The 11,171-nt window shown below is 57.4% G+C and overlaps 1 protein-coding gene across 5 annotated transcripts; it reads right to left on the reverse strand.

Annotated features, from left to right (window-relative positions):
- Positions 1-1,820: 1,820 nt before the first annotated feature.
- On the reverse strand, positions 1,821-4,811 carry AEN (apoptosis enhancing nuclease). Of its 5 annotated transcripts, none has more exons than XM_030016240.2 (5): positions 4,691-4,811; positions 4,317-4,361; positions 3,544-4,220; positions 3,046-3,246; positions 1,821-2,670 (listed from the first exon to the last, which is right to left on the reverse strand). In XM_030016240.2, exons 1-5 carry the CDS (start codon positions 4,794-4,796, stop codon positions 2,467-2,469), a joined length of 1,233 nt encoding a protein of 410 aa, XP_029872100.2. In that variant the 5' UTR covers positions 4,797-4,811; the 3' UTR covers positions 1,821-2,466. The 5 variants fall into 5 exon arrangements, with proteins under 5 accessions (XP_029872100.2, XP_029872097.2, XP_029872096.2 ...); XM_030016237.2 differs by having other exon boundaries at positions 3,544-4,223; XM_030016236.2 differs by lacking the exon at positions 4,317-4,361.
- Positions 4,812-11,171: the final 6,360 nt, after the last annotated feature.

Below are 11,171 nucleotides of genomic sequence, written 5' to 3' on the forward strand. Positions count from 1 at the left end.
TTAGGGAAGTCAATGCTATGGGGTGGCGAGACAGGGTGGGCTGTGGGGACAACAAGATGGGGGGGCTCAGGTGGACAAACAAGCCGGGAGCCATTGGGTGCCCCATGCAAGCTCCCCACGAACCCACGTACCCCCTGAGGGGATGCAGTTATACGGGCCAGGTTTTATGGCCATGAGCAAAGCATCCCTCCGCTGTGCCCTTCCTCCGGGTCTGCTTTCCCGGGAGCAGCAGACAGCACCGCTGTGTCAGCTTTGGGATGCCACCATCTTCTGACGGTGGGTCTGCTGACCCGCTGAGCTTTCACCTTTCCTACAGCTTTGCTTCCCTCCTACCACCCCGGGAGAGGTGGAAATGGCAGAGGGGAGGAAACAAGAGAAAAACCTGTGCCGGCTGTGCTCCTCCTGCACCCCCCTGGGTGTCCCCACGGGGTTCAGGTCGCTCCCGCCAGGTCCTGCTGACATTGCACGGCACCGCGCTGGGGCTCAGCCGAGCTGCACCCCGAGGCTCGCACGGAGGGCGGTGCCGGCCGTGGTTTCCAGCTTGCTGCATCGGGAACATGCCTGGGACAAACTGGCACGGGCAGAATTTAAAGACCTACCGTGGGGCCACGTTTCCTACCAGGACAGTGGAAGGCGGCTAGACCATGAGCTCACGGTGCGGCCCAGGTTATTATGATTTCTGTTGAAAGACGGTTGTGCTTGGGCCACCAGGAAGGCAGAGCTTTTTAGACACGTCCGACGTGTTTCCAAGCGTTTCTGAGCTGTCCCCGGCTTCCTCCGCCGGGCAGGGAGGAGTTAAGATGGGAAGTGCGAGATGCTTCTTGTAATGGCACCGGTGTGTGCGTCAGGTGTGCCTGCGTCACCCGGTCCCTTGGCCGCTTCCCAAGGCTGGGGCTGAGCTCTCCTTCCCTCCCCCTGGCCGCCGGGAAACGCCCGGGACCCGTCTAGCCTGGCCGCGGGCGACGTGGACTCCATTTCAGAGCTGGCTGCCGTACCCGCACGGTGCTGTGGCTGGGCTCCCGAAAGCCCTCCAGCCCCCTCCTGCCGCCTCCCCTCTCCCAGGCCGGGCAGCAGGACTGGGGGACCCCTGGCCTAAAGGGGTGGTCTCAGCCTCGAGGCAAAAAAATATCCATTTTCTATAACCATGGCCGTTCAGTTCCCCGGGGAAGCGTGCAACGCCCCGTGTCCAGCCCCAGCCCCCCCTCCGGTGCTCGCACACCCAGCTGGGGTCCATCTGCACAGCCACAGGTACCTACACGCGTCACCCACGGAGCAGCAGCCTGCGGGCAGAGCCACTGTAGGTGAGCATCACCCCGTCCCCACACCATCACAGCAGCCCACACCACAGCTCAGCATCATCCCCACCCTGCACAGCAGGGGCAGCTCTCACCCCCGGACCCTGTGCGCGGGGACGCTGACGTGGGGTGGGCAAATCCCAACAGTGCCTCTCCTTAACACAGGGAGCTCCCTGAGCAGGGACAGCCCAGCTGCTGGAAGGTGACACAGTGGGATGCTTTCTCTCCTGCACTGGGATTTCTCCAAGCAGCTGGCAGCGCTGGACCACAGAGCTCTGGCTGAGCCCATCCCCTGCTCCTCCTGCCTTCGCTGGGATGTCCCCATAGCAGAGGGCACCAGCTCGTACCCCAAGGAACAGCTTACTCCAGCAACTATCAGGCCACTCAAAGCACCCTTCCTGGTTGCAGGTGGGTTTTAAGCCCTGGGGCATGGCACGGTACATGCGCAGCCATTTGCCAACCTCATCGCTGCCCTCTCCCTCCTGGAAAGCTGCCAGATCAGATCATGCAGCAAGTACACAAGGGTTTAGCAAGAACAATTTTTAATTCAGGATTGGACAATTACGTGAATAGTCTGTTTAAAATTAAGTGCATGCTATGCTCTTGTTCAGGCTGGACACTGATTAGACCCAGACTTTCTTTTCAGGCTTCACTGTGCACAGAAAGCGAGGAGGAAACTGGTTGTTTAACTGGCCCCCGGTTGGTTTGCAGCCTTTGGGCATCAGCAAGACACCTCAGTCCTTCCACAGGAGGACTTGCCACTTGCCCACCATGGGGATATCCCCTTCCCAGAGGGCATAGGAGGTGCGCTGGCAGCCCCAGCCCACCGCTGCAGCCATAGCATGCCCGGGGGGCTCCACCAGGCTGACACCAGGACCCTGCTCATCCCCGAGCACCAAGTGACAGATGAACACGGCGCAGCCACAGCGCTTATTTCTGTGCGACAGCAAGAGGCTGCAAATAGTTTTCAGGAGACTGCTGGTGTCCAAGTGTCACCATTTCTCCATCCCCCAGCGGGGCTGGGGGTGTCTGACTCCCCTGCACTGGCATTGGGTGCTGGGCAGAGCCCACGGGGCACAAGTCTGGGGAAGGAGGTCAGCAGCCGCCTCCACCTCTAATAGCTGAAGGCACCAGGATGGCCTGGAACACATGGAGGAGATGCCATCCCCCATCACAGGCCGCTTGCCATCAGGTCTGTGGGCCAGTACTGGTCATCCATGTACTGGTTGCTGTCTGCGGTGGGGTCTGTGATGGGGCTGGGGGGCCGGGGGGGCAGGCTACGGGCCAGCTCCGTCTCCCACTGCACCTCCACCAGTCTATACAGCTCCATGGCCGTCTGAGCATCCTCCACCGATGAATGTCCTTTGCAGCCAACCTGAACAAAGGGGGAAAAGACTTGTTAGATAAAGGGGGCAGCAAAAATCCCACAGATCATGTTGTCTGCTTGCTTGGAAGGACACAAGTGCTGGGGGTTTTGGAGATGGCAAAGGTTTGATGCAGCCAAGGAGATGCAGGAATCTCTTGAGCACTTTCTGGAGGGCAGAGGTCCTCTCCCTGTTTTACTGAGATGCTTAATGGTCAGCTTGATCCATCAAGCTCCCCCAGCTTGATCATAGCTGGGAGCACAGGATCAACAAGGTTTATATCCATCTCACAGAGAGCACCCATGGAGGTGGGGGGACAAGGCTGACCACACAGGCTCATAGCAAACCCAGGAACTGCTCCCCATCTCAAGGTTCCTGGTGCTTACCTGGATCTTCTTCTGGAGCAGGTGCCTGGCCAAGCTCTTGAGTGAGACACTGGCCCTGCCTGGCAGCCCTGCCCTCTTGTTCAGCATGGGGATCCGGCTGGTGTCTCGAGTCCTGTCTTTCGGGTGGAAGTACTTCAGGGCTTGGAAGTCATTATGGACGGCATGTCCTACCACAATCTTGTCTTTCAAGATCTTCAGGATCTGGAAGCGTCAGAAAAGGTTAGACAGGCAGTGCATCAAAAGAAACACCAATTAAGCATAAAATAAACCATTTTGTGTTAAATTCGGTTCCTTCAGTTGTAGTTTTTAGGCTCCCAGAAGGGAGCAGTAACAAGAAAAGTAACCCACTGCACACCTTCAGAGGCTCCCCATGCTGTGCTTGTGTCTCTGCTTCAGAGCAGCTCAGCACCAGCCACCAAATAACCCAATCTGTGTCTGGCAGATAACACACAGCCCTTTTTTTTTTTTTTTTTTTTTTTAATTTCTCTCTTTCCTCACCTCCGCCTGGGCAGCCTTGAAGGGAATCGCGCTCTTCATGTGCTGCTTCGTGATGCCACTCCAGCGCGTCCGGTAGTCCACGATGGGGAGCTCGGGCTGGACGTACTTGTCGTAGATGACGTCCCCCTCGTAGTTCACCACGGAGCACCGCGCCAGCTCGCTCACCCTGCCCTGAGGACCGGTGCCCACCATCTCGCAGTCGATGGCCACGTACTTGCCTGGGCGCAGGAGTGGGGAGGACGTCCGCACCCCTTTGGAGCTGCCATTCCCCCGGGACAGCAGCACAGAGTGGTGCCTAGCTATGCTGTCCGGAGAGGCGGATGGGGACAGGGATGGGGAGACGACCTGTTTGGGCTTGGGGACCTTCCCACAACGCGGTGCCATGGTGCCATCCGCCTCGGTGAGCGTGCTGCCTGCCTCTGGTCCTACCACGGGGGCCTGGCTGCCCAGGCGCCTGCGGGGACTCAGCAGCCCCTTCTGCTCCAGCAGCGCTCGACGCTCCATGAACCGCTGGTGCTTGCGGCTCTTCTTCTTGCTGCGACCCTGCGGCAAGCCGAGACCCTCCAGGGGCTGAGCACAGCCCCCCGCGGCGGGGCCATGGGTGCCCTGCAGGGTGGGTGCAGAGGCTTTCGGGGTGGGCAGCAGCGGGGTCATCTGCCCTTTGCCAGGGGGCATCCCTGCTGGAGTGGGCACGGGGGGGGGGCATGAGTGCCATGTAGCCCCCATGCTCCCCTGACAAAAAGGGCCCACATACCCCACAACCCCCGACACACCCTCACTCGCGCGGTGCGGGCAGGCACAGGCAGCGCGGGCAGGAGCTATGGGGCAGGGGAAGGGGGGACACGGACACATTGCCACACCCTGTCCCCACGCCCTTGCCCCCTCATTGCCCGGCCCCCGCCTGCCCCATTCCCGGTCCCGGGACCCTGCCCACCCCCTTACCGATCAGCAGCCCCCTGCCCCCCCCACTGCCCCCCCCCCCCCGCCCACCTCCATTACATACCCCCTAGGGCCCTCCCTGCCTCATTCCCGGCCCCAGTCCCCTGCCGGCCCCGCTACCTGACCCCAAGCCCCCGGCCGCCCCATTACCCACCGCCAGGCCCCTGTGGCCGCCCCATTATCGCCCCCCGGTTGGTCCCAGACCCACCGCTGCCCGACCAGACCCGGCGCGGCTCCCACGTGTCTCGCCCGGAAACCGCCGTGCTCACATGTCCGGGCAAGTCCCGCCGTGGCCACGCCCCCCGCCTCTCCATTGGCTGCGCGGGAGGAGCGATTTGCATGCAAGGGAGGCGGTGCCCACAGCAGCAGCAGCAGCGTAGGGCGGGGCTGCCGCCGCCTCCCTATAAGGCGCCTCGGCTATAGCGCGGGAGGGGGGGAAATAATAGTAATGGTGTCCTTTCGGCTAGCGAGAGGTGCTGGTGCTGCCATGGGACCCTGGAGCAGTACATCTGGTGCTTGATCCCAGACCTGGGTGCTGCTCAGGGCTTCCAGTCTGTGCCACCTCTGGCCGTGGTGGGAAGGGACCCCTTCTTGGTGGTGGGTTTGGCGTGCGGGTGCACACCAGGGTACCCAGCCCCATGCCCTGGAGCTCAGCCCAGCACCAATATGCTGCAGCTTTGCTGTGCATTTGCTGGGGTGCCGTGCTGACCCTGTGGGTATCCCTTCTCCTGCCGGGGACCCTCGGGCTGCTGGCTGGGGCAGCACCACTCTTGCGGGGGGGCTGAGGCACTGCAGCATGGGGTTTGCATCCTCCAGGCTCTCTCATGGTGCTCCCCAGGGTTGTGGGGGGCAGGTCCGGCTAGGGCACGGGTGCAGATGGGGTTTCAGACCGGCCTCTCGTTGTTTCGCTCTCGAGGCTCACGAAAGCAACGGCCGAGGTGGTCAGAAGTGGAGCGGGACCACGGGCAGCCTCAGTCACCAGCTTGTCCCTGTGCCGTTAGCATCGCCGGAGAGGCCGTGCGCCCTAGGGCAGACTGTGACTTGTTGTGGTGGGATGAGCCATACAACAACAAAATCACTAGTCTTCCAGAGGGAGCCAGGCACCATGTCCGTCCTCGTCCCACAGGGCCCCGCGCTGAGCATCCCCTCTCCCCGCCACCGAGGGGGCTTGCAGGGATGCGGGGGACACAGGACAAGTGTTTTCGTGCTCTGTCGTTCCCCCTTTTCGCCACCCATGAGTTGCTTCTGCCTGGTCTGAAAGAAAAGATTTAGATCACCCTGCAATTTATTTTTTCCTATTCCTTTTATGTTTTTCTTCTGGCTAGTAAACTTCTCCCTTAAATCTATTGCTCTGTGTTTTGCATCTATTGCTTCCATCCCTGCTGTTCAGCTAATTAATTCCTTCTAATGAGAGTAGTTCAAGTGTCCCACAATAACTTGCTAGAGAGCCCTAGCAGGTCTCTATGTAGAAATTTCTACTCGTTTATGGTGTTTTTGGTGAAACCGTGCAGCACAGCTCTCAGGGACAGTTCATTTGGGGTTCCTGGACCACTTCAGCCCATTTCTCTCCCACCAAGCGACTGTGTGAGCTGACCGTCACTGCACGAGTGGGCGCAAGCTTGAGCCCCGGCATGAGAGAAAGGGGCTCATGTTGCCAGTGGCATTTCTCCACCAGATCTGGGCAGGTGAGGAGGTGGCATCTCCGGCTGCTCTTCTCCCTCACACCCCGCGGTGGGGCAGGAGATTCAAGTGCCTCGACTGTTCGGTGCTTCTTGGTTGATAACTTCTCCCTGGACACGGTGCTGTTGCACTCGTGGGTCTGATCAGTCTTGGCTCGTCCACAACAAACCCATCCATCTCCCCTCATCTTTGCTCAGTGACTCCTTCCTTCCCAGGCTACACGTGATTCTCTTTGGCAGTGCAAAGTTTTAGCTGTAGCCTCGTGGTTACAAAGAAACCTCAACAGGAGAAATTATGGGCACATGGGGAGGAAGGGAAAAGCTTTTTCCAGGTTCCCAAGGTCACAATAGCCCAGGCTGCAAGGGAACAGTGGTGTCATTATTCTACCCTACCCCAGATGCAATGACAGAGGTGGAAAAAAGTCAAAATAGCTTTGAATGGGTCCATTGGTGTACTGTGGCCTCCTCTGATCCCACTGACCTCTGGGTCATCAGTAGATGGTTCTCACATGGTAGATGGCTCTCCCTTTGGTAGAAGCCTTGTGCCAAACAGGAATGCGACTCGTGTCCACAAGGTCCTGTGGCCTCACTGGGGATGGATGGTTTGGCACCAGATGGTAGAAATCCCGTTTCAGATGTGACAGATGAGCTGAGAGCCGGGATGAAGGCAGAGCGTGCCAGAACCCAGGAGAGGTTTCTGCGGTGTTTGCACAATTTGAAATAATAACGAAATCTGTAAAACTCTGGGTAGAGCACGACTAGAATAACAGGCTAAATTTATCGGATGAATAATTTACTAGAAGTGATTGGCCCCGCTCCAAGCGAGACAAGCACCAGCCTGATCTCAGGCTGAGCAGTCTGGGTGGCTCTGTCCTCAGCTGGGAGCTGGTCCCTCTCCTGCCACCTGGTCATTGCTCCTGCAATAAAAGCTGGTCTCCAGCCAAGGTGCCTGTCCCCAGGTCATCTCTTCCCAGGGCTACAGGGCTTCCTGCAGAGCTCCTAGTCCCCTCGAGAAGGCGTCTGTGGTTTATTTTCAAGGCGCTGCTTTGCAGAGTGGAGGTGGTGGCAGTGGGTGTCTGCCACCAGCTCCAGGCTCGAGGACCCACCCGTCCTCTGCCTCTTTCTCTTCTCCAACTGATTCTCAGTCCTTGGCTGTGGTGCCGAGCGGATGGAGGAACAGAGACATCTTGACATTTGGGATGGGAAGGGAGATGAAGTCCCAGCGCTGGGAGGAGATGGCGGCTGCGGCCGCGGCAGCCAATTAACGTGATCATGTTTATGAATGCGGATCAGTAATTCCAGGTAAACTCCCTGAGAGCAGTGCCACGGGCAAACAAAGCCTCCCGCCCACCCGGGAGCCTGCCAGCGGCCAGCGGTCCCCGACAGTGCCAGCATGTTCCTGCTGTGACTCTAAACCACCTCATTTCCCAATCCCAGCCTGGACATGGCTCATTTTGTCTCCTATTACTGCGATGCCAGAGCTCGTGCCTGTCTTTGCAGGGCTGGTTGCACTTGTGTCCTCCTGGACCTCTATGTTACCTCCCTGCCATAGGGGATGGCTGGTGGGAATGAGGAGCTCAGGGATAAGCTAACGCGGAGAGGCAGCAAGGACCCAGCTTTGCCTCCATGGGTAATAAGGGACTGCTTCACCATCCTGGACTTTGCAGGCTGCATGGTGCCTCCCCATCACCCACCCATGGGTTGGGACACCCCACAAGGGCTCCCTCGAGCTGCTCCCATCACTCCGAATAGGCTTGTGGCAGGGCTGGTTTATGTCCACCAGTATCTAGAAGATCAAACAGAAGCTGGGAAGCTACAGAAATAGGTCAAGGCAGTGACGGGTCCCTTGCTTGACCTGGTTTCCTTTAGGGAAAGAAAGTCTCATCACAAAGGGAGTACCTGGAAACACCACTGCCATCCTTCGGTGTAAGGGACTGGCTCAGGCAGCTGGTGCTGCCTGGCTGCAGATGTCACCAGCTGCCGGTTTGAGGTCACCAGGATGAGGACATCAGAACAGACAGGCACCATGTCACTCCCTGGCCTTTGCCACAATGGGTCTCGGAGCACTGCAGCCCTCCTGCTCCACAGCAGAGGTCCAGCACAGGGGTCCCCACGGGACCTCTCCTTTGCCATGCCTCAGTCCCCTCTGAAAAGGGCAAAGAGGTTCATCCTCCAACGCTTGGCCAGTCCTTGGTTTCTCTGCTCAGCGGAGCTAGGCTGGGACTGGGTATGTGTTTCAGACTCCTGCTCAACCACCTTAAACCTGAAGGGCAGGAAGGCAAGAAGCATGTGGATGTTAACATTGGCCACAGAAGCCAAGGGTTTCTGCAGCTCCCATCAGCGACAACCTTTGTGAAGAAGTCAGGAGTATCCATAGGATCTCAGTCAAGGAGTGCTTTCCTCATTCCTGCTTTATGCCCTCGATGCTTCAGGCATAGCTGGTCTTTGAGTTCCCCGTCCTGAGCCCACTTCTGCAAAACCTCCAGGAGGCCATACCCCTCCTGAGTAAGGACAGGGATGGGCTGGGTGCGGCAGCACCCACCCAGCCTTGAAGACTACTCAGTGCTGAAAAGTCCTGCTTGGAAGGCAGAAAACCTTTTCCTTTCCCTTGGAGCACCAACAGCCTCCCTCTTCCTCTGGCACCTCCTCCACCACGCTGTGGGAATTGCCTGTATCCCTCCAACATGGACAGACCTCCTCCTCAACCGTGTCCGGGCGGGTGCTGGTGCTCTGGGGATGCTGCCAGGGATAAGGAGGGATACTCCCGAAGCAGGAGGTGAGGGCAGATGATGCTGCCATACGGCTCCCCCCTCGCTCCCTGTTTTCTGGCTCGCCCCCAGGAGAGCTGTAACTAATTACAGGCCACGCGGAAGCTTCATTATCGCCCTGTCGTGGCCTCATTTGACGAGACGTTTTATTGCCAAACTTATTAAAAGTGAAACATGCGATTTCTGCGCAGCAATTTCCTGTCTGCAGTGATAAGCTAGGCTCTGCCTGCTGTGTAATAAACAGTTATTTTTATGTATGGCTCTGGCTGGGGTGATGAGGAGGAGAGAGGGCCTGGCTCGTGTTAATTGCAATGGTTAATGAGATCTATTTTGGGAGCGATGTGCGAGGAGGTGCGCACCCTCCCCCTGCTACCACTCTGTGGTGGAGGTGGCCTCCGGTGGCTTCGTGCTATGGGTGCTGGCAGTGGGGACCAGCCAGGGTCTCCTCCCCACAGGGCATGGGGACGGCATGCCTGGAGGGCGATTAGTCTGAAAACCCCTCCCCTGCCTTTTCTCAGCCCTTTGTCACAGCTGGGAGCAAACGAGGGACTTGCTGCACACCCCCGTGGCATGAGACTCCATCCCCTGGCAAGGGCTGTCCCTGAGCTCTGCTGATCCCACCCCTGCGTGATGCTGGAGGGAGCCTCAAAACCTGGGGGCTTCACTTCAGCCTCCCCAAATCCTCCCGTCTGCCCGAGAAACACCCTGTCTGCAGCAGCATTTGCAGGCGATGCTGGTGGCCAAACCCAGGGCATCTACCATGTCACCTCCCCACCGTCCCTCCTTGGGCGCCTGCAGCAGGTGGGTGCTGGAGAGGAGATGGCAGGAGCAATAAATTCAAAAGGCACACTAATGTCACAGAAAACCTGTGTCACTGCTGGGCTGGGACCAGCAAAAATCTGATAAATATCAGCAAAGCTGATAAATATCATTTAATTTTGTCAGAAACAAAATGTCCTCATTAGGTGTGTGGTCTGTATTTTGGTTTAATTATATCTTTTGAATACATTTTGAAACGGAACAGCTTTTTTAAATGCAACATGTCAAAACTGCATTTACAAAAATCCTGATTGCCTTTTTTTTTTCCCCATACCTGGCCAAATCTATTAGTTGAACTCAACCTGAAACTGCATAACTTTTCCCAATAAACAGTTTGTCAGAAAAATTCCTCTTGGCTCTGGGAGACCAGTTAGTTATTTGTCAGCAGTCAAAACTCTCTTGGATATTTCCCATCTGACTTCTTTTCTTAACAGGGGCTTTATTAGTCTGGGAATTAAAGGCGGAAGATGTGATACTTGCTATTCATTGCAGTCATCCCAAATGCCACTCATTTCATCAGACCACGGCTCCACAAAGCAAAAGCCCCTCTCCTTCCTCCAACGCACCTTTTTTTGGCAACTGTGGGGTGTTTTGCCCCCAATTTGCTCCCTGCATCCTCCCGATCCTGCAGTGTGCACTGCTATCCCCAGGCCTGGAGCCACATCAGGTCCCCCAATCCCTGTCCCCTCCATCCCCATCCCTGCTGCCCGGCTCAGCATCTCGCTGCATAAACTCCTTCCGTCGCCAGCCCGGGCCCTCGTTAATTTGTATTGCAGCGTGTGTCGCGGGCTGACGTGTAATTAGAGCTCCTGAAGCCTGTCTCATGCTGTAATTGCCATGACAGGGGCCACAGCATATCCGCTTGTTAATTAGTAAACCACAATATCCCGGGGGCTCGTTGAGAGCTGCCTTAATTGTATTTCAGCTGGAACAGAGGGATAATTACCCTTTGCTAGCGCTGCCACTTTTTAGGTCTTTTTAAAAATAAAAAATTTAAAAAAAGAAAGAAAAACCCAAATTGAGCTCCTCTTCCTCTCAGTGGTCGCTGCCTCTCCCCTCGGCCACACAGGGAACTGGTTTTGTCCCGGGGTTGAAGGGGAAGGGTTGTGGGGCTCATCAGAGTGACGACAGGTTGCCAAGAACTTTGCAGGGGGACATGCTCTTGGTCTGTCCTTCAAACTGGTTGTGGCTGAGCTGCCCCTGCTCTGAGGGTGCTTCTGTGTCCCTGCACATGGGACTCCGCCAGGAACCCCGTCTGCAGATGCAGGCTGGCTTGCTGGGAGTCCCCTTTGCCGGGAATCCCTTCCTGGATGGCGGGCAGCCCCTGGGCATCACCACCGGGCACTGCCTGGGCTCCTGGCACAGCTGGCTTGGAGGAACAGCCTGTGTCCAGGGAGGAGCGAGCCAAGGTCTCCAGGCTTCC

This window comes from Aquila chrysaetos, chromosome 5 (genome assembly GCF_900496995.4).
Source record: "Aquila chrysaetos chrysaetos chromosome 5, bAquChr1.4, whole genome shotgun sequence".
Lineage (NCBI taxonomy): Eukaryota > Metazoa > Chordata > Aves > Accipitriformes > Accipitridae > Aquila > Aquila chrysaetos.